The sequence below is a fragment of the Mya arenaria genome, chromosome 17 (assembly GCF_026914265.1).
Source record: "Mya arenaria isolate MELC-2E11 chromosome 17, ASM2691426v1".
Classification (NCBI taxonomy): Eukaryota; Metazoa; Mollusca; class Bivalvia; order Myida; family Myidae; genus Mya; species Mya arenaria.
This window is the reverse complement of record NC_069138.1, coordinates 46142859-46167170: the sequence shown is the minus strand read 5'-3', so window position 1 is coordinate 46167170 and position 24312 is coordinate 46142859. Positions and strand designations below refer to the sequence as shown.

General features: G+C 35.4%; 2 protein-coding genes across 9 annotated transcripts in view; one reads left to right on the top strand and one right to left on the bottom strand.

Annotated features, from left to right (window-relative positions):
* LOC128223697 (uncharacterized) overlaps positions 1-13411 on the top strand; it is a 31255-nt gene extending 17844 nt beyond the window's left edge. For 4 of the 7 annotated variants that reach the window (XM_052933014.1, XM_052933010.1, XM_052933013.1 and 1 more), the window contains exon 2: positions 7936-13411. In XM_052933014.1, the coding sequence (XP_052788974.1) occupies positions 7952-10864 (2913 nt within the window). In that variant the 5' untranslated portion in view covers positions 7936-7951 and the 3' untranslated portion in view covers positions 10865-13411. Of the gene's footprint in view, positions 1-282; positions 438-3496; positions 3638-7935 lie in introns of those variants that run through there. The other 3 variants (XM_052933012.1, XM_052933009.1, XM_052933008.1) reach the window with 3 other exon arrangements.
* A 2843-nt stretch (positions 13412-16254) lies between these two features.
* The window catches only part of LOC128223699 (glycerophosphocholine phosphodiesterase GPCPD1-like), a 58370-nt gene continuing 50312 nt past the window's right edge, over positions 16255-24312 (bottom strand). For both annotated transcript variants that reach the window (XM_052933015.1, XM_052933016.1), the window contains 2 exons: positions 21944-22104; positions 16255-21492 (listed from right to left, as the gene is read on the bottom strand). In XM_052933015.1, the coding sequence (XP_052788975.1) occupies positions 21357-21492; positions 21944-22104 (297 nt within the window). In that variant the 3' untranslated portion in view covers positions 16255-21356. The remainder of the gene's footprint in view (positions 21493-21943; positions 22105-24312) is intronic.

Sequence of the window (24312 nt, the reverse complement as noted above, 5' to 3'; positions counted from 1 at the left end):
CCTGAGAAAACCCACTTGTCCGTCTTGGTGACCACAAACCAATTGTTTACATACTATTACAAACACGAGGACAAATAATTTACATGAAACATGGCAATGGTAACCAATCAGGAAATTATTCAAACAGAGGAAAAATGAGCGATACAAACAATACAGAATTATACAATATGTATTCAAGAACTGATGGATACATGCATTTCAATAATCTAAATTAAATTTGCTTTCATTCTTAACGCATTGTGAAAACAAGCATGTATACAGTTTATGGGGAGGATTAATTTTAGATAGGGATTAATGTTTACGATAGATATAGCGATCTACTAGCCAGTGGCTATGTACATTGATTTTGTCAAGTTGTAATTTTAAAAGTGGAATATTATAGTGGTGTCTGCATAGTGCAGAGTAAAACGGATTACTATGCGAGTGGCTGAAGGTCGGTATGTTTGTTTTAATTGTTTTTCAGTGCATATAAATCATCGTTCTTTAAATTTGAATATTGTCAAATGGCTTTTAAATACATGATTAAATTATGTAGGTTCACTAATAGCCTGGTTTAAAAGAGTCTATGTCTCCGTGTTGCTCTGAATATATGATATGATCCGAATACCATTTTATTTTATGTTGCCCACATTGTCGTAATTTAATTAAGACTAAAATGTTGTATAAATGTATCATTCCCGACTATTTTAAAGTTTATTAAGATACTAAATGTCATGTGAAAAATTTTACAAATATTTTTAAACATATTCATCATGGTTTGTTAACTAGACAGGAACAACTTTATAATATACCTGCTTTTTAACTTTTCCTTAATATATATCTATATGATCTTTATAAACATGTACTCCTTAAAACATTACATGTACTTGTGTTGTAAATATTTATTATTCGACAAGCTGTACAATGTTAAACATGTTTCATTGCCAGAGGTATAGTTATATGCCGATTTGTCAATAAACTTTGAAGTTTGAAGTTTGGAGCTCTATTGAGTTAACACGTGTTGGATGCTTTCATGCCCAATGTTGATCTTTGTCCCAATATATTGATATTCAAAGAACTAGTGACATGTACTGATACCAATGTTTTCCTGATTGGTTTGACTTTCCTTCAGGAAATGCATCGGCCACAATGAAACAATGAATGTTTTAATTGAAGTAAGGTCTCTTTACATCTCTACAGAGAAATAATTTATTTTAAAGCACTTAATTTTCACTTCATATTAAAAAAGAGTGTGTGGGTATTTGTGTATAAATGATATTGTTTGTGTTTGGCCAATAAACGGAAACTGGTTAAATAAAAGAGTAAAAATCGCGCAAAGGCTCTCTGTGGGTACATACACAATTTCTACAATTACATTTTGCTTTGTGTTTAAAAAATTATGCGACATATCAATCTAAATAACGTACTCATATACATTGCCAACGGCTATTTTATGGCCGATATTTGCCAATAAAACATGAATAAAACTTGAAACTTTACATTAAGGTAATACACTATTTAAAATTTATCTCGTAACGAAAACTCCTATACCGCTTGAGTTTCTCAAATATATCTGAGTTCTAGATTTTGAAAAAAGTACATGGTTGTTTAGATTAACATTGTCCAAAATTCAAGCTTTGTGCCAGGAAAAACTCTCAAAATTATTCACAAGATCTGTAAATCCAAATATTGTAGTCGATGAGAAAAGCAACGAAATTGTACACAAATTCTGCTCGGGAAAATGGCGACCTTCCCTGATTGATTTCCTCCCACCCTACCCCCTTCCTCCCTTAAATATATTTGTAAGCGGTTTCAAACCTTAAACCCTTTTAAATATTGGTAAAAGTTCATGACAATGAGGAATACTTCTATGCTAGCATGATTGCAATCATTCGGAACTCTTTGGCCATTTTCCATCGAAAACAACCTCCGATAAGTAAAAGTTATTCGTAAAAAAAGTAGTATTTATTAATTGTACTGTAGAAACTGCTGAAACAGTAGTGTTTTGACGGGTATTTTGTATATATACTTATAGTTGAATATAAAGGTTTCGGACATATTATAACGTCTATATACATCCGAGGTTGTTTTCGATGGAAATGGTCGAGGTGTTCCGAATGGAATACCGTAAATGTATACTGATTCTGGATTTTTTTGTTTTTAGCTCGACAATTCGAAGAATAAGGAAAGCTATACTACTCGCCCAAGCGTCGGCGTTGGCGTCACGCCTTGCTTAAGGTTTTGCGTGTAAGCACCTTTAAGTCATTATCTCAGTAAATACATCATTAATTGCATTGAAACTTTGAATATGTATTCCCAACTATCTAACCTACTTCATGAACCAAGTTAGATAACTTTAGTTTGCATTTAATGCTAACAATTGCCCTTTATTATTCGACTTTGAAATTCTGGTTAAGGTTTTGCATGTAAGCACACATAGGTTAATATCTCAGAAACTACTTATTGTATTGCATTGATACCTTATACAATTGTACTCAACCATCCAATCTACTTACATAACCAAGTAAGATAACTCTAGTTTGCATTAATTTAAATGCCCCTTTTTTATTCGACATAGAAATTCTGGTTAAGGTTTGCATGTTACCACGTTAAAGTCAATACCTCAGCGAATACATCATGTATTACATTGAAACTTTATACACAGGCTCCCAGCCATTTAACCTTCTTAATTAATCAAGTAAGATAACTCTATCTTGCATATTATATAATGATTGCCCCTTTATTTTGTGACTTAGAAATTCTGGTTAAGGTTTTGCATGTTAGCACACAAAGGTTAATATCTCATTAACTACTTGATGTATTGCATTGAGACTTTATACAATGGTACTCAACCATCCAATCTACTTGAATAACCAAGTTAGATAACTGTATTTTGCAAATAATGGCCATTTACTATTGTATACAACCCATAATCCTTTAATTTAATGCATGCGATTTCCATCAAGTCTGTATTTCATTAAAGGCTGAATGTTTTTGAATTGTACACAAATATTTGCAGGCATCATTCTAATCTTATTTTACAGTGATCCATGCATGTTTCACCAAAACTTTTCAATCCTTACACTGAAAAGCGGCACAATAGTCGAGCGCGCTGTCTCTGTGACAGCTGTTGTTATTAATGTAGTAAATGATAAATATCATATATACCACAAGCGAATCCAGGGGTATTCACTTATATTTAGTTTTAAATCAAGATTTGTAAGCAAGCGCGGTACTTTAGTTACACTTCACAGCGTAGTACATAAGGAACACCTCGGTCATTATCTAAACGATTGACGAAGTCTATCTCGAAGCATATCGGATGGCCGAGTTGTTCAGATTGAGCGTGATAGTGTAGCGCAGGTATCCGATAATGGGACGTGTAGTACACCTTCCCATTCCCATTACATCGTGTCGGTTATTGATAAGAAAGATATATTACTGTCACAATTGGAAACTCTAGGAAAATTACTACATTAAATCATATTCCATGCGTGACAAATTTCAATCAATTCCGATACTGTGCGGTTGGTTATACAAAGGAGCGGTGCACATAGTGGATATTGATTTGCGGGGTTATTATTCACCATCTATGATGACTTTATTTGCTCATGTTCAGAAGATGGCGCACTTTGAACTTTAAGCTATCTAGACAAAGGTTAATATCTAGAATAACATAATGAAGAGTGGTCATGGTCGGTGATTGATTAATATCCGATTAAGGTTGTGGTGACCTCAAGTTTAATACGTTTCAACCTTATAATTGGACAGCACCAGGTTAACTATTCCAAGGTTTCTTCTAAAATCATATTTGAGATATTTTGACTTCGTTTTAACGCCAAAAGAACAGACAATTTTATTGTTAACAAAAAACACAAGTATATAAAGTATGAAACTCTTAGGATAGATATGTAGAAGTTGTAACACGCAAAATACCTTTGAGTACACATATAATGATCAAAAAACATATTTCAAAATATAGCCAATGTACAATTTAAATAGTAGAAAATCGCACAACCATATCATTTAATATATGGTTAAATTAAGGATTGATATCATTTTCGTGTGATTATGCTGTATGAACGCAGTAGGGCACGTGAGCAAATTCCATGAAGCGCGCAAGCGCTTTTTGATTATTTGCTCGCTTGCACTACTGCGTTCATACAGCATAAACGCAAAAAATACGATCAATACTTATATTTACATTTTAAATGATGGTTCGTTATGGTTGAAAATTAGCAGTATGTTCTGAGTTTGAGTTTTTATTCTTACAGATATGTACCCGACAACATACATTTGTTTAAAAGAATAGTTGATTTTTGTAACGTCGTATATCATTAGTTAAATGAAGTCGCGGTAATCCAATAGGAGCGCAGTATTGAAATAAACTATATGGTCAATACTCCTTGCCTGTTTTACAATATGAACGTCAATTTTTATCTACACAATGGACTAGGCGAATGTAAATATTGAAATATATGACTTGCATTGTATTCATTGAAATGTTTGAATCACGTGAAGTATTGACCTAATTAAAACATATCGTTTGCAAATATTGTTGCTGAATAACAGTTCTTCTTAAAATCGCCAGTTGAATTTAAACAAGTGTTTACAAGTTTGTAGTGGCAAAACTGGATCTTGCCTTTGACCATTCACAAATAGAATAGATATTGATATAGCCAAGACACAAACGTACATATAAACAATATTAAAAATATAATTACTAAATTTCATTAAATGAAAGAAAATAGAGTTTAAATACATATAAAAATTATCTATATTATTATTAATATTAATAATGATAATAATAGCATTATTATTATTATTATTATTATTTATTATTATTATTATTATTATTATTATTATTAATTATTATTATTATTATTATTATTATTATTATTATTATTATTATTATTATTATTATTATTATCATCATATCATCATCATTGATCGGAATTGATTGAAGCATATATAGTTACATTTTATATGTATAGATATTCTATCATTATTCGGAGGTGTTGTTTACTCTCTGTACAATGTATACAGCCAGGAGGTTTAACTATATACACTTTTGCATTACTTCTTTTAGAGATTTCTAAGTGGTGTGTTTGTAATTTGTCCATTATAAACTTCTTTTTTATGCCCCCAAAGGTGGGCATATCAAAATCGCACCGTCCGCCCGTCCGTCCGTCCGTGTGTCCGGCTCAATAACTCGTGTCCAGGCTGTAACTTTCCCTTGTATAGACAGATTTTAAAATAACTTGCCACATGGGTTCGACATACCAAGACGACGTGTCGCGTGCAAGACCCGTGTCCCTACCTCTAAGGTCAAGGTCACACTTAGTGTTTATTCACAATGGAATGCTGCATATAAGGACATAGAGTATAGGTTGTCATGTCCGGGCTGTAACTTTCCCTTGTATGGACAGAATTTAGAATAACTTGCCACATGTGTTCGACATACCATGACGACGTGTCGCGTGCAAGAACCGTGTCCCTACCTCTAAGGTCAAGGTCACACTTAGGTGTTTATTCACAAATGAGTGCTGCATATACGGATACAGAGTATTGGTTGTTAAGTCCGGGCTGTAACTTTTTCTTGTATGGACAGATTTTAAAATAACTTGCCACATGTGTTCGACATACCAAGACGACGTTTCACGTGCAAGACCCACGTCCCTACCTCTAAGGTGAAAGATACACTTAGTGTTTATTCACAATGGAATGCTGAATATAAGGACATACTAATGTAGGTTTTCAAGTATGGGTGGTATTTTTTATGTTCCGAGGCAATTTAAAATAACTTACCATATGTATTTGTTTGATCTTTAACTTTTCATGTACTGACCTTGTTCATAGGTCAATGTCACATTCGGGGGCATTAGTCACATACTGTGACAGCCCTTGTTTAACAATATATTTATGGTATCTTCTTGCATCTACCAATATATTCTTGTAACATCACAAGGGTTAACATATATTGCCGCTATTGAGTTTTGTGTCAGAGGTCAAATATGAAGGTCGTGGAGACCTTGACTGTAAAAACTGCACGTGTATTTCCAATGGATATTGGGATTTGTTGTACGCACATAGGTTATGATCAATAGATAACCAGACTCTATTGATTTTGATGTCAGTACGTCAGATGTTTAAGTCGTGGTGACCTTTAATCCAAAAACGTTTTTCTACTTCATATATCAAAGACGTCAAACTTAATAGGCTGATTGACTTTGACTAGTAGATGATACCTTTTTTATTTAATTTTAGTTTACAAGGTCAATGGACAAGGTCAACGGTCAAGGTCGAATTGACCATTACTTGATAAAAGGGTCGGCTGAATGTTCAGAACTTTTGAGCGTACAGTCCTTAAAAACTGTAGGAATATTGTTTATGATAATTAATGAACCCTTATATTTTAAGACCAGTTGTTCAAAGGAAAAGGTCATCAATCCTTTATTCAAAAACGATTTACGCTTTATATATCCACGACACATGCTCATACGGTCCACAGATCAAGTACGTGTATTGATTATGGATAATAGATGCTCTCTATTCATTTGAGGTCAGTTGGTCGTCAAAGGTCAAGGTGGTAATAACAATTTAAATTACAATTGGTACTTATTAGGTCTGACAATAACGGCCACATGTACATGCTATTGCGACTGCTACTACTACCACTACCACTACCACTACCACTACCACTATTACAACTACTACTACCACCACCACCACCACTACCACCACCACCACCACCACCACCACTACCACTACCACTACCACTACCACTACCACTACCACTACTACTACTACCTACTACTACTACTACCTACTACTACTACCACTACTACCACCACTACCACCACTACTACTACCACTACCACTACCACTATATACTACTACTGCTACTACTACTACTACTACCACTACCACTACCACTACCACTACCACTACTTACTACTTACTACTTACTACTACTTACTACTTACTACTTACTACTACTACTACTACTACTACTACTACTACTACTACTACTACTACTACTACTACTACTTACTACGTACTACGTACTATGTACTACTTACTACTTACTACTACTACTACTACTACCACTACCACTACCACTACCACTACCACTACCACTACTACTACTACTACTCCTCCTCTGACTAACTACTACAGTGGAAACTCACTAAACCGGACAAGGTCCGGACTGGGCAAAATTTCCGGTTTAGTGAGGATTCCGGTTTAGTGAGGATATGATGTACGGAGTAAGTTTACTCAAAATATTAACTGAGTTATCCTTTTAAGGGAAGTTGATTTAATGCTTGTTAAGTATGTTTGATAGTTTAATTAACGCACCGCTCTAATTTGATTCAATCTTAGAAGTCTTTAGATAAAACAACCCTCCAAAATGATCACTTGATAAGCGTTTCTAGTTCTTTATTTTCAGCAACAAACAAATTAATGTTGCAATCAATTTTCTTTTCACAAGTTTGATTATCGTGTGATTATCGCGCGGCAGTCAATCCACAGCGCAATCATCATTATCGATTATCGAGTTAACACAACATCACAGGTGCAATATTTAACGACGCACCGGCTGTCAAAACAAAGTGACACGCGATTCGCGAATTCCTAATACACAAAAACATTTTGACATGTTTGGACAAATATACGTCCGGTTTTGTGAAGTAAAATTACGTTGATAACGAACAAATTTTCTCGATTTTTTGTCCGGTATCCGGAATTCCGAGGTTCCGGTTTTGTAGGGATTATTTTACATTGAAAATAGAAGGGGGAAATCGGGACTCTGAGAAAATTCCGGTATCCCGAGGATTCCGGTTTTGTGGAGATCCGGTTTAGTGAGTTTCCACTGTACTACCACTACTACTACTACTACCTACTACTACTACTACTGAACAATTTCATACCGTGTCTATTTTATTATATTTTCAGCTTACTGATCTTAGCCATGGTCAACGCCGCGGGAGACAGATGTACATTTCCCTGTCGACGGGTCGGCCTTAAAGCGGTTGGGGTGCTGTGCTCACTTGTATTTATAGCATTCATGTATCTCAACAAAGACGATAGCAAAAGGGCAGCTGCTTATGTTTTGGACTATAACGACTCATTTGTGTTTAAGCCATTAAATAACGGCATAAACGCGCATTTGGACGTTTACGAAAATGACTTCAAACGAACCCCTTACGTTATGGGGGAGGCTGAGCGAATGCTTAGAAAACTCAAGGACTTGGACAAAGCGAACTTTTTAAAAGAGGTGTTAAACAGTTCGGATGTGTCTGGTAAACAATACTCGGGTAGAATCATCCGAAAGTTTCCCACACATGAAATCAAATACCGCTTTAAAAGGGTGAAGTCTAAAACATCATCGTACAGTCCTGATAATACCGGAAGTGAATTTATGCAGAAAAACTGTAAAATGTGGGCGGTGCTTACAACGATATTTGAGCCTCCGTCGGAAGCTGTACGACGGTTCAAATACATGAGAAACTGGTGCGTGGTTATAGCTGGGGATGCTGGGTTGCCAAAGAAATACATCCTCCCCTCCTCTGTGATTAATCAGACAATTGTTTTCTTAAGTGAAGAGGATCAAAAGAAGATAGGTTCTGATTTTGTTGACGGTTTGCCCTGGAAAAGTTTCGGTAGAAAGAATGTTGGATTTCTTTATGCGATTGCGCATGGGGCAACGGTTATATGGGACTGTGATGATGATAACATGCTCAAGTTCTGGATGGAAGGAGCTTCTCCAGATGATAATTTATGGATAGAAACGTATACAAACATTGACAAAACACTTAAGCCTTTAACTTTGGTTAATGTAAAAGAAAAGTACCAAAATGACAAAGCCCATTTCTTTAACCCGTATCCATATCTAGGAGCGCCTAATCCAAGTTGTTGGCCGAGAGGGTACCCATTGACTTTAATCACATCATCAGAGGAGATGGATCATTTAACATTTGAAAGTATTAGTAATGTCAAATCAGCTGCTGAAAACATTGGTGTTCTCCAGGCTTTGGCCGATCATGAACCTGACGTAGATGCTTTGTATCGTCTTATTCATGGGACTCCGTTCTACTTTAAACGACCAAAGTCGGAGAATGACAAAAAGTCAGCAGTGCTCTTGTCACCTGGAGTTTATTCCCCACTTAATGCTCAAGCAACGCTACATTTTCACTCCGCTTTCATTGCAATGTACCTTCCAACCACTGTTCACGGACGTGTTTCTGATATATTGCGAAGCTACATTGCACAGGCTGTACTCTCTTTGAAAGACATACTGGTCGGGTTCATGCCACGACCTCTAGTCGACCAGGACCGTAATGTTCATTCTTATCTTGCAGACCTTGAGTCAGAGACACCATTGTACACTAGAGTTGAGGTATTTGTATCCTTTCTAGATCACTGGAGAAGAGACAAGATAGCCAAAGGCGAGCATAAGTCACGATCATTGGAAGATCTTTATGAGGACTTGTATATTGAAATCTACGAACGCGGCTTTATAGAAATTGATGACGTATTTGCTATTCAGCGGTGGATTTTGGCTCTTTTTGATGTTGGATATACGACGAGAACTAGTGGCACACTTGCTGATACCTCTTCTGATTGGATTATAACTAAGGAAAAGTCAAACTTCAACGTTGGGTCTTCGGTCTTTTACCAACCAAACACTTTTCCAAAGGAATGTGAAGTGGTTAAAAACAAGCATACCAAAATGACATTATGGACCGCCGATCTGTATGACGGTTGTAGAATAGACTATCCGACCATTCTCTCCTCTCTTGGACAACGATCTGTAGTGGCTGGCTACAAGTATAGAAAAACGCCATACCCGGAAGTGTTTAATTTTCCAAATATCATAGTTCCAAAATCGATTCCTAAAGAAATAGAAAAATACAGGATAGGAACTCAGGTTACACCGGATTTAATCAACAAAGTAATGAAGTTTTATACCAATGATGAATTATTTAACAGCGTTGATGCATTTTATTGTGGATTTTATTCGTCCATGTGCCAGTTGTGGATGCCACTTAACAAAACTAAGTCTATATTATTCATAACAGCTCATAGATACAACCTTGGACGGTGCACTGTAGATTCATGGAATAAGTTAACAGATCAATTGATAGATCTTGAATTAAGAAACGTTCAAGATCTAACAAGAGCAAAACACATAATTGGCGGTGCTAGTCGATACGATTATGAATATCTGAAATACTATACTGGTCTTGGTGATTCAATAAAATTAATTAGCAGCTTTGGTGGAATGTATACAAAAGGTGGTGAATTTAAACCTACAGAGGCTGAAATTCTTGTTGCAGGCTATAACAAAGCAATGATCGGAAAAGTGAAATCTTTTAAACTTATTGAAATTCATAAAAAATATAAACACTACACTTCAAATGATTTACTTAGACACAGAGCAATAATTTATATCCCTTATTCTGTGATGTCATATAAATTAACAGACTTTTATTCCATAAATATTCCATTATTTATGCCAAGTCCAAAATTCTTAAGAAGTCGAGGTGGAATTGGAGGAGACAGAACGAGCACCACACCTCCTTATTGCAATGTGGACAAAGATTTACCATGGAAAGTGAGCAAGCACCCAACATCCCACCATTCTTACAATCCTAATGCTGAATTTAACCAGGATTCTGAAGCAGAGATGTACTGGTTACAGTTCAGTGACTTTTATGACTGGCCACATATCCAATATTTTGACAGTTTTGACGATCTGGATACAAAACTGCAAACAGTCGACTACAGCGCTGTGAGCGCTTTGATGAGAAAGGAAAATGCAATTAGAAAGCATTTAGTTCTAAGTCAATGGTGCTCAATTATTTCTAGCATTAAGCATTGACTTGATGAACACAATGAATACCTTTTGTTATTTGGCACAGGATAGTCCTTCATAATATATCGTATCATGTTTTAAAGTAAGATATGCATGTACACGAGTTTGACTAGCTAATAATTTTTGGTAATACAATGTTCAGATTTTAATAATGGACCAGCCACTGTTTTATCTGCCAGTTCACCTGATTAAAATCAATAACAGCTGACTGCTGATTTACTGAAACAAATATATTGGCAAATATACTGCCTTTTCATTGGACAAAAATATGTTGACCACAATTCTTATTAACCTTTAAAACAAATTTCAATACATTGATGTTTATAATGCCATCAAATAATAACAATAATAATCATATCAGTGCTTGTTTAAGTATTTTATAATGCTATATTAAGGCGTTCCGTCACCATTGAAGCAGTTGCTATCTAGTCCTATATGAAATAGTTCGTATATTATCTACTTGTTATGCCCCCCTTCCAAGAAGAGGGGTATATTGCTTTGCACAGGCATGTCGGTATGTCGGTCGGTCGGTCGGTCGGTCCGTCGGTAGACCAAAGCTTGTCCGAGTGATAACTCAACTATTCCTGGACGTATGGTCATCAAACTTCACATGAAGGTTGGGCCTGACCAGTAGATGACCCCTATTGATTTTGGGGGTCATCGGGTTAAAGGTCAAGGTCACAGTGACCTTTAATGGTAAAATAATTTTAAAGCTTGTCCGAGTGATAACTCAACAATGCCTGCACCCATGGCCCTCAAACTTGACATGGAGGTTGGGCCTGACCAGTAGATGATCCCTATTGTTTTTGGGGGTCATCAGGCCAAAGGTCAAGGTCACAGTGACCTTGAATGGAAAAGGTTGTCCGAGTGATAACACAACAATGCCTGCACCCATGGCCCTCAAACTTGACTTGGAGGTTGGGCCTGACCAGTAGCTGACCCCTATTGTTTTTTGGGCTCAATGGGTCAAAGGTCAAGGTCACAGTGACCTGGAATGGTAAAAGGTTGTTCGAGTGATAACTCAACAATGCCTGCACCCATGGCCCTCAAACTTGACTTGGAGGATGGGCCTGACCAGTAGATGACCCCTATTGTTTTTGGGGGTCATTGGGCCAAAGGTCAAGGTCACAGTGACCTTTAATGGTAAAAGGTTGTCCGAGTGATAACTCAACAATGCCTGCACCCATGGCCCTCAAACTTGACTTGGAGAATTGGCCTGACCAGGGGATGACCCCTATTGTTTTTGGGGGTCATTGGGCCAAAGGTCAAGGTCACAGTGACCTTGAATTGTAAAAGGTTGTCCGAGTGATAACTCGACAATGCCTGCACCCATGGCCCTCAAACTTGACTTGGAGGTTGGGCCTGGCCAGAAGATGGTCCCTATTGATTTAAGGGGTCATTGGGCCAAAGGTCAAGGTCACAGTGACCTGGAATGGTAAAAGGTTATCCGAGTGATAACTTGACAATGGCTGCACCCATGGCCCTCAAACTTGATTTGGAGGTTGAGTCTGGCCAGAAGATTGTCCCTATTAATTTTAGGGGTCATTGGGCCAAAGGTCAAGGTCACAGTGACCTTGAATGGTAAAAGGTTGTCCAAGTGATAACTCAACAATGCCTGCACCCATGGCCCTCAAACTTGACATGGAGGTTGGGCTTGACCAGTAGATGACCCCTATTGATTTTAGGGGTCAAAGGTCAAGGTCACAGTGACCTTGAAAGCAAACTTGACAATTCTTGGACCTATGGTCATCAAACTTGACATGACGGTTGGGCCTGCCCAGTAGATGACCCCTATCAATTTTGGGGGTCATCAGGCCAAGGTCAATGTCACAGTAACCTTTAACGCTAAAAAGTTAACAAATCTTCCCCCACTGATATCTCAACAATGCCTGAACCTATGATCATTAAACTTGACATGGATGTTAAGCCTGACCAGTAGATCACCCTTATTGATTTTAGGATTCATAGAGCCAAAGGTCAAGGTCACAGTGATCTTGAATGGTAAAAGGTTGTCCGAGTGATAACTCAACAATGCCTGAACCCATGGCCTTCAAACTTGACTTGGAGTTGCATCTGACTTGTAGATGACCCCTTATGATTTAAGGGGTCATCGGGTCAAAGGTCAAGGTCACAGTGACCTTGAACGAAAAAAAACTTGTCTTATGATAACTTGACAATGCCTGCACCCATGGCCCTCAAACTTGACATTAAGGTTTCTGGTGACCAGCTGATGACTCTGGATTTTGAGTTCATAGAGTCAAAGGTCATGACGGTCATAACACACTTTATCCTCACACTTTAATGGTCATAATCTTTAAACAGCAACAAATCAGCTGTCATTTCGGTCCATGCATATTTCATTCAATTGTCCATATAATCCTGACAACATGGCGCTCAGGGGGGCATAATGTTTGACAAACATCTCTTGTTAATTATATTTTGTAATTGTAACTTTTTGTAATTGTAACTCTTACCATGTGTGTACATCTCATTCTATACGGGGTTTTTACATGGCCAAAGGTTTATTTATTGCAGATATTGCTAATAAATCTTAAAACTGAATTTATTATTTTCCGTTTGTGACAAAAACATAAGAATTTCAAGCAATGGTAATAGCGCTACAGAAAAAAACCATCATCTCATAATACATAAACGCAACATAAGAGAGTTTTATGATCAGCCATGCATATATCACCTGCTCCTGAAATGGGATCAATACAAAGAATGACTCATGCTGAACTGCATTTGAGGCGGAACATATCATATTAACATTCATTAGATCGGATGGGTTTTATCGGTATTCCTTTGTGTTCATCAACTGAAGTTACATTAACTATTCAGGGCAGGATGGAAGCCACCAACTCAGGCATAGCAGCCGCAATTTAAACGCTAAGCAATCCAATATTGATTGTAACACTTCATACAGAAGTATACACTAAACTGTACTATAATTTACTATACTGCATGACTTCAGATTATACATATAACTATATATATATATTTATATACTCAGCAAAAATAGAAACGTCCCTCCATATTTCAGGAAAGATTTATCGAAAACCAAAAGGCTTACTTTTATGAATCAAAATAGAAAAACAAGTTCATTCATTTCTGTATCAAAACCAATTAATAACATCTGGCTATCTTGTTAACTTTTCGAGAAATAACCGGTCAAGAGAGGTAGGGGTCAAAATCAAAAATCCCAAAACTCAGAAAGGTGTTATTGAAAGTTTAGAGATGGAATTTCAATAAGAAATGTGGCACATCCAGTAAATCTCGTTAGTACCGAGTGTGACCACCATTTGCATGAATGGATGCAATGATACATCGACGTAACGTAACGTAATACCAGTGCGTTGGGCAAATCCCTCCATTCCTGTTGTAACGTCCGTTAAGATCGCGAACATTGTCAATCTGATAGTTAGCTCGCGTGCTTTGCGGCCCAGCTGATGTGCTCAATGGGGTTGAGATCCGGGGAAACCGCGGGCCATGGCATGATGTTGACATTGTTTTGCTGCAAGAATTGAGTGGTGACCCTGGCTACATGAGGGCGGGCATTGTCATGCATCAATGTTACACTAGGACCATGCGGACAAATAAATGGTAAGGCATATGCATTTAGCACGCCTGCAACATAACGCTGAGCATTAATGTTGTCCTGTACAACAACCAAATCTGTCTTCCGGTTTCCCATGTTTATGTTTTACACTGACTTTAGTGATCATATGTTACACTGACTTTAGTGATCATGTTTTACACTGACTTTGGTGATCATGTTTACACTGACTTTAGTGTTCATGTTTTACACTGACTTTAGTGATCATGTTTACACTGCCTTTAGTGTTCATATTTGACACTGACTTTAGTGATCATGTTTACACTGACTTTAGTGATCATATGTTAAACTGACTTTAGTGATCATATGTTACACTGACCTATGTGATCATGTTTTACACTGACTTTAGTGATCATGTTAACACTGATTTTAGTGATCATGTTTTACACTGACTTTAGTGATCATGTTTTACACTGACTTTAGTGATCATGTTAACACTGACTTTAGTGATCATGTTTTACACTGACTTTAGTGATCATGTTTCACACTGACTTTAGTGATCATGTATACACTGACTTTAGTGATCATGTTTACACTGACTTTAGTGATCATGTTTTACACTGCATTTAGTGATTATGTTTACACTGACTTTAGTGATTATGTTTACACTGACTTTAGTGATTATGTTTACAGTGACTTTAGTGATCATGTTTACACTAGCTTTAGTGATCATGTTGCACACTGATTTTAGTGTCAATGTTTTACACTGACTTTTGTGTCCATGTTTAACTCTGAATAGAGTGTTTATGTTTACACTGACTTTAGTGTTTATGCTCACACTGACTTTAGTGATCATGTTTTACACTGACTTTAGTGTTTATGTTTAATACTGACATTAGTAATCATGTTTTACATTGACTTTAGTGTTTATGTTTACACTGACTTTAGTGTTCATGTTTTACACTGACTTTAGTGATCAATCATGTTTTACACTGACTTAAGTGTTCATGTTTTACACTGACTTTAGTGATCATGTTTACACTGACTTTAGTGTTCATGTTTTACACTGACTTAAGTGATCATGTTTGCACTGACTTTAGTGTATCATGTTTTACACTGACTTTAGTGTTCATGTTTACACTGACTTTAGTGTATCATGTTTTACACTGACTATAGTGTTCATGTTTAATACTGACCTTAGTGATCATATGTTACACTGACTTTAGTGTTCATGTTTTACACTGACTTTATTGTTCATGTTTTACACTGACTTTATTGTTCATGTTTTACACTGACTTTATTGTTCATGTTTTACACTGACTTTAGTGTTCATGTTTAACACTGACTTTAGTGTTCATGTTTTAGACTGACTTTATTGTTCATGTTTTACACTGACTTTAGTGTCCAAGTTTTACACTGACTTTATTGTTCATGTTTTACACTGACTTTATTGTTCATATTTTACACTGACTTTAGTGTATCATGTTTTACACTGACTTTAGTGTTCATGTTTTACACTGACTTTATTGTTCATGTTTTACACTGACTTTAGTGTCCAAGTTTAACACTGACTTTAGTGTTCATGTTTTACACTGACTTTAGTGTTCATGTTTTACACTGACTTTAGTGTTCATGTTTTACACTGACTTTAGTGTTCATGTTTTACACTGACTTTAGTGTTCATGTTTTACACTGACTTTAGTGTCCAAGTTTAACACTGACTTTAGTGATTTACATAGCTCTGTGCTTCCCCTGTTCTTGTAAACTCACACATGTAAATGTTATAACACAATTATCAAATACCACAGGGCATGGTGCAAATCATGAACTGAAACATACATGTATATAATGGTGTTTATTAAGAGTGTAGGTTAAATACACAACTAGCAAACACAAGTGGTACAAACTTGATAAAAAATATGCATTCACTTTAGCTTTTTAACAAAGAGAACAAAGGTTTTGTTTGACAAGATATGTTAATATTAGCAAAGTATTTGGGCACTTTAATAAGAGTGAACATCACCCAAAACAAAGACACTTCAATGTGAAATTTGTTTACATAGTTGTGAAAGATTTCAGAATTGAATATTAAATCTAGATCTTTGTGGTTCTATTACCAATAACACAAACATTCAACAAGGTGTGTGGACAATAATATTTTATATAAATATGTGAAACAAACAAATGGAGCATAACTGAAGTACTATAAACAAAACCGACACCTCAGCAAACAACTTGAGGTACTCCTTACAACAGACAATTAAACAAACAGATAATAACTGGAGAAGGAAAGACCACTTGCAAGGCTTTCTGGCGGGCAAATTGAAAAAATGAGGAGCTTGCAGTATTTAATTCTACTTCAATTGTATTTTTTATCTTGCAACACATCATTTTCATTTATGAATATTTAGAATAATGAACTGTTGTAATGTTAAAAGGTAGATAGATAGATTTATTTCTGTACATAAACAAGGTAACATCATGTATAGATAAGAGTTTATTAAGTACTTTCTTCCTGAATAAGTAACCTAAGGAAGTGAAGCGACCATGTTTCTTATTCACAAAGAAATTCCTTAATAAATTCTAACCGACTCAGTGTTAGCCCCTCCCAAATTGCATCAGTTTTAAGATTAAGCCATGCGCCTGTCAAAAAGACCTGCATGTCAACCAATGCAAGATATTGTGACGTCATTTAAATAACCGTTAACAGTAGGCATGGCTATATGCGCATGTGCAGTTATAGAAATTTACTTATTCATGAAGAGTCCTCTTCAGAAATAAGAAATGATTCTTCAAAAATAAGAAACGAACCATTTAAAAATCTAGCGCCCCTGATTGGCTGACAATGTAGGGCAAACACTTAACATAATTAAAACATCAAGCATAAGTAAAATAGTCCATGTCAACTAAATTGTACACAAAGGATACCACAAAAAGGAATTATAAATCCCTAATTTCCATTGTGGTCGGTAAGCCAAACATTATATAATAAAAAACATAATTAAAAAGCGTGCATACATCAATCTCATAATTATATTAAAATAAAATAATCCACAAAGTGTTGTTTTGGCTTTAAAAAGGGAAAAATATAAGTTCTATGAGAATGAAACATAATGGAGCAAACCAAATTAAAACATGAACGCAGTGCCAGTGGAGCCCAGGAACAACCTTGCCGTGATTTCTAGAATCTTCTTAAGTCTACCAGACTTAAGTAGCTTATTTTGTTAAGCAAAATTTCTTACATAAACATAATTTTGATAAAGAAAATTTTGTGATTACCAGACAGATAATTTCAGTTATCAATAAAAAAACTTCCAAAATAGTAAATATTTCACCAATGGGAAAGGAACAAAAATAGTGAGCTTAGCTTAATCATGTTAAAACAGACTTAAATAGTTCAGAGGAATCGGCCCCTTAGTATTATTTCAATTTGACCTAAACAAAAGATACAGGTATATCACACGTAACAATTAATACAGACAAGATAATAACTATTTCATCCGGCAGAATATTCATAGTCCAAGATTTTTCTTTCAATTTGTAAATCAGGACTAAAAAGGTTGAAAAATGAACAGGAATGTATGAATGAATTGTATATATCCTGTGCACATTAATAAACAATAATTCATACTAGTTCTATGTGCAGTTTATATAATACATATACTTGGTTCTGTTACCTTCAGGGGTTTTAACAGCTGATAATTGTTAATCCTCAAAAATACCTGTGGGATTGTTTAAGTATTAAATATTTATGCACAAAGCATGGTAAAGAGGCCGAGACCCATTTTAAAATGGTTTACCATAATGTCATTTATATTCATTTCAAGGTACTATTTAAAACAATCAACTGTACAATAGTCTGATGCTCTCAATCCTAAATTCAGGATTATTCGTGAATTTTAAACCCCTGGCCCCAATTTCTCGAAACTTCTTAAGTCCCTTTTAACAGTATTAAGCTAATTATAACAGGATTAAGCTAATCTCACTATTTTTGTTTTTCAATAATTTCATAATATTAACTTCTTCAAGAGTTTTATTTTATACTTTTGATAGGAGTTATCTTGATGAAAATCACAATTACTCTTTTTTCATTTATCGATTCAATTAAGTATGTATTTCGGCTAATTGAAATAAGCTACTAACCCTGTTAAGCTTAAGAAGTTTCGAGAAACTGGAGCCTGTATCTTAAAATTATGATTGTTCATACCATACTTTTTCAAAGAATACTTACATGTACATTTCTATGTTTAACTTTCAAATAATTTGAGCACCGTATTAAAATTGCACATTCTACAATAACAAGTTAGCATGTGTAAAAAAACACAATTTAATACCTGTAATAATGTAAACTTAATCTTTAACAGTAAAAATAAGGCATAAACAATAATTGTTGGGTTAATAATAAAAATTAGTGTAAACCATGTATATTTGAACATGCTTGATACCTGCCTTCTGGTAAAATTCCCCGCTATTTGATCAATAGCTATTGGCTGGGGAAAAGTTCATTTTCATTTAATAAAAAAACAGGTTTTGATATCCCAAAATATCCTGAGATTACAGACAATTTATGTATTTTTTTTCCAAATACAGGCTTCCAGCTTTGAGCTCAAATGCATATGATATGCCATAATATTATAGTAACCACAAATATCTGTCCATGCGTATCATTAACATAAACATAAAGCATACCAGCCCACATTTCAAAGTCTTTATTACTTCCTTTACTACATTATTACTGTTTATTACTACTAGGCTTGCAAGATATCTAGAATGCATAACCAATTATTGCTTTTAATATAAATCTTGAAATAGTAAACTGATGTCTGTCTAGCAGATGTTTCTTCAATATTTGTTAGTTAAAAATGTAAACACACATAATTTTATATACATCTGAACATATGGTATAAACACAACATAACCTAGAAATTCTTTAAACCCAAAAATACACATTTTTAAAAGAATAAATATTGAATAAGCACTTGACCCTCACACACACAATTTCATTAAGACACACTAACTAATGAGTAAAATTATCTAAACCAGTCTAGGTATAAAATCATGTCAACAGTGGGAGCAATGAAGGCTAAAACCTGGGGCAGTGATAACAAACAGTTTCAAGTCTGAGTTCAGAATTAGGACTCATTATGGCAAAACTGCATTTACTTGTAATTTTCCTTCTATCAAAGCATTGATGGTAAAATTTGCTGAAATACATCACTATTTGAATGTTTACTATTATCTACATATTTTTTTGTAAAAAGAAATGGAATAAATATGATTTTTTTGCTTCTTCATAAAAATGCTTTCCTGAGTCTGAGTCTAGACTTTAGACTGTTCGTAATCATGGCAACAGGGCCCATATTATTCACACAGTTTAAGACTCTGACTCAAAAATATAGAACTTAACAGGTTGAAAAATAAAAATATATATAAATCTAACCAATAAAATATGTACTGATCATAATACAATCGTTGTTTTACATCATTTACAGCAAATGTTGATATTTTTGCTTTAGATGTAGCAAATTTAATAAATAGAGTTTCAAGACCTTATGTCAGAACAATAATAATAATAATCTGGCCCAGATTTTTGTGTACATTAGGTGAGCACATACATACATACATACAAGAGACATTACTCTCTTTTACAGTTGTCTACCCTGTTTACCTCTGAAGATTGAGACATTTTCCGAGCACTGAGCTCAAGGGAATAAATATAATCCCACTTTTCATAGACAATTGAACATTATAAGATGTTAATTTTTAGGACAAATATGCATAATTAGTTTCTGTTAGCCGTACCAGTACTTGGACACACTAGCGTAGCTCTACACGGGCAAAGCAGGCCTTTGCTTGCCAAACATTTTCATAAAATGTGCTCTTTTAAGTTTATATAAAAATGGAAAAATTTATGGAAAAATGTTTCTACAGCCATTGAAGAATACCAAATTTCCAAGGTGAGTATTCTTCCAATCCCCTTAGCAGTAGGGGCCAGCACATTTAATGCACATGTACTAAAATCTAAAAGAAATAAGTTATTGTATAAAAAAATTAAAAATCAACACTAAATCTTTCACACTACCATTTATACATGTACATTTAACATAATTATTATGCATACATATTATGAGTAAATGTTCTGTGTTAGTTTGATAGGCAGATGGCTCATTATTCCAACAGTATAGAGAAACAACATTCTAGGGAAAAAACGATGACAGACTATGATGAAAAATTGATTCATTATGACTGAGGTTGCCAATTATCTATTGCATAATGTTGCAATATAGTATCGCTTTAAGGAAAGATGGTGGAACAATAGTAAAAATTAACTTGTTTTCAGCTAAAAACTTAATGCTTATCATTGAAAATAATTTCCAAATATGGAATGATTAAGTTGCTTTCATGACCTTTTATTTTTAAGTATTCTGATGATGATTTAAATGCATTTTTAAGCAAGTTTGAACTTTTCTTTGAACTGTTGATTTCAATTACATAACCGAAACTTGATGGAATTAAGTCTTGTTTGATCTATTATCTCCCTTGATGGATTATGATTTAAGACCTACCGGGTATTTTCAATCGCTACAATAGTCATGGGAGCTACACTCTTGACTTTTGGTATCATCTTCTACTTTTAAATGCATGGTCATCCTTACACATGGTTTGTTTTCAGTGGCCTCAGTGGCTTGCAAGGTTATAATTTGTTCAGGAATAAGCAATGACTTAACAATGCACAAACACAACATAATATATTGTATATAGTTATAACAACTTTGTTTTGCTTATTTAAGAAAGAAAGAGAGATTATGGACAATTTCAGTGAGAACGTCGGGTCATTGACAACAAACCTGTTCAAGGACTGGCTGAGTATTCATTTTGTAAATGCAATGTCAATCGAACTCTGTTTACAATATAAATGATTTATCTCCCTTGTTTGGCACTTCAAGGAGAGTCAGTCCCAGAGTCGAGTGATTCTTCAGTAATGGTCAGGGAGCCTAGAGTCTCCAGCAGATGTCGCTTCTGCTTCTCCTCCAGCTTAAAGATACTCTCCTTGGGGCCGGTCTTGTAGAAGTCAATTCTGCATAAGGACCATGATAGAATTATAGTTAACATGGTCAGATGATCGGCAAATTCATATCTTTACAGGTCCAAGAAATGTTATAGTGTTTTCAGTGTTAACTGAGATTCATATACCATGCTATTATAACTGGGGCAAATGATGACAATAATTTTATAATTCCTAAATGCAGCCATAGCATGCATTGTTGACATTCAAAAACATGCCATATAACTAATAATTATAAAGTATGACTTGTGTTCTGAACAGAAATGGTTTTCAACAAATTGAAATGACACCTTCTTTCGCATATGAGTCAAAAAAGAACTCCTTATATATTAGTGGACCTAAACAGATGTAAAGCCATTCACAACAGCACATGATTGTAGGACTATATGATATATGTGTGAATGCCTGTTACATACATTCACAACAGTAGGTGATTGTATAACTATATGATATGTGTGAATACCTGTCATAGATGATTCCATCAACTTTGTTCTCCTTGAGTTGTATAATGAATTCCTTGTCATTACAGCCCTCTCCCCAGACAAACAGCACCAGTCCCGCATCCTTCACGTACCGAATCTGTGACATGTCCTTCACTAGCATGTCTGATATGACATCAACACCCTGGGGAAAGAAATAACAGAATAGTCACATGATCATTTTTAAATCATCAAATTGAAGCCCACTAAAGCAAATGTCCTGCATCTTTCAATGAAACTAAGTGCATCTCTTATATCACATTCACACCAAGGGGATGCACAAACTCATTGGCTAAAACTTCTATAGCCTGAACTTCTTTTCAGTGTTCTCACTGATGTTTTGGCAAACAAGAGTCAAGGATTTGTTCCATGTCTTTTTCAGATAGAAAAAATAGACTTCTAGAGAGAGTGGTTTTCTTATTTAATAAATGGGGAAAAAGAGCGAACACTAGCATGTATGGGGTTAGCTTTTGTCCAGGAAGAAAATCCAATATAATGTGCCCCATATTTTAAAAATTCCAGATGCATATTTCAAGGGGCGAATGCAAAAAGGTTCTAAGTGACATTAAATAAAGAAGAAGATAGAACCTTTTCACTTTCACCCCTTGATTTAGACGTTCTCTTTTGAAAAAAAAAAAACTACAATAACAGGCCCATTACATAATGGTTTTGAACTTAATTATTCTGGTGAGATATTGTACAGACGTTTGTATTCATATTTCTTTGTAAATCATCATGCTACCTTAATAGATCACTTTTATGCTGCCATTGTATCTCCAACATAACAATCATACAAAGGTGTACTAGAACACCACATCATATTTGTATCACAGTTGTAAAACTTATATAAATATAAAAGTTACCTAACAACCAGCATTATTATAGCTCTTCTGGGCGTTTTTTTCGAACACAAAAGCTGTTATTCCAATCCTTTAGCAAGTATGCCCTCAATTTTGTCAGCATGAAGCCAAAAATCATGTGACCACACATTCACATGGCTGGACCAAATAAGATATCAAAGTAAACAAGTATTTTGCCACAAAGCATCGCCCTGCTTTCACACATACTTTTTGTCACGGCATTTGGTGAACTTTTGTCATGAAAAAACAATCCATTTTTTTCAAAATCTAGAAGTTCACTGAACTATACATTAATGACAGGCCTATTTAATAGTGCACTTTATACATAGGTCTAACAAAAAACATATTTCTTCTTCTATGCGCCAGAAAAGCCTTTTTGTTAGTATATTGTCTGATTCTGGGACTTGCCTGACTGGAATTAAAACTTGTTAAAATTCAGCTTAATCAACAATAGTTTCAATGTCACAATAGTACATGCTGACGTCTTTCAACGACGTGTAACCAACGACATCAAGTTACACAAAAGTACTTCTATAAACAATTAGGTATGTTTGGGTCATAATTAAGCACAAAGGAGATTAAATTTGATGCACACCTTGCAGGTCTATTAGGATTAGGATAAATACAGTAGTGTGCTTGTACAAAGACGTTAACTATAATACAAGCCTTAACTTGCCTCATGAGCCTTAACTTGTCTGACATGAGCCTAAACTTGCCTCATGAGCCTTAACTTGCCTGACATGAGTCATAACTTGCCTCATGAGCCATAACTTGCATCATGAGCCTTAACTTGCCTCATGAGCCTTAACTTGCCTGACATGAGCCATAACTTGCATCATGAGCCATAACTTGCCTCATGAGCCTTTTGCCTCATGAGCCTTAACTTGCCTGACATGAGCCATAACTTGCATCATGAGCCATAACTTGCTTCATGAGCCATAACTTGCCTCATGAGCCTTAACTTGCCTGACATGAGCCATAACTTGCATCATGAGCCATAACTTGCATCATGAGCCTTAACTTGCCTGACATGAGCCATAACTTGCCTGACATGATCCATAACTTGCATCATGAGCCATAACTTGCCTCATGAACCTTAACTTGCCTGACATGAGCCATAACTTGCATCATGAGCCTTAACTTGCCTCATGAGCCTTAACTTGACTGTCATGAGCCATAACTTGCATCATGAGCCTTAACTTGCCTCATGAACCTTAACATGCCTGACATGAGCCATAACTTGCATCATGAGCCTTAACTTGCCTGACATGAACCATAACTTGCCTGACATGAGCCATAACTTGCATCATGAGCCTTAACTTGCCTCATGAACCTTAACTTGCCTGACATGAGCCATAACTTGCATCATGAACCTTAACTTGCCTGATATGAGCCATAACTTGCATCATGAGCCTTAACTTGCATCATGAGCCTTAACTTGCCTCATGAACCTTAACTTGCCTGACATGAGCCATAACTTGCATCATGAGCCA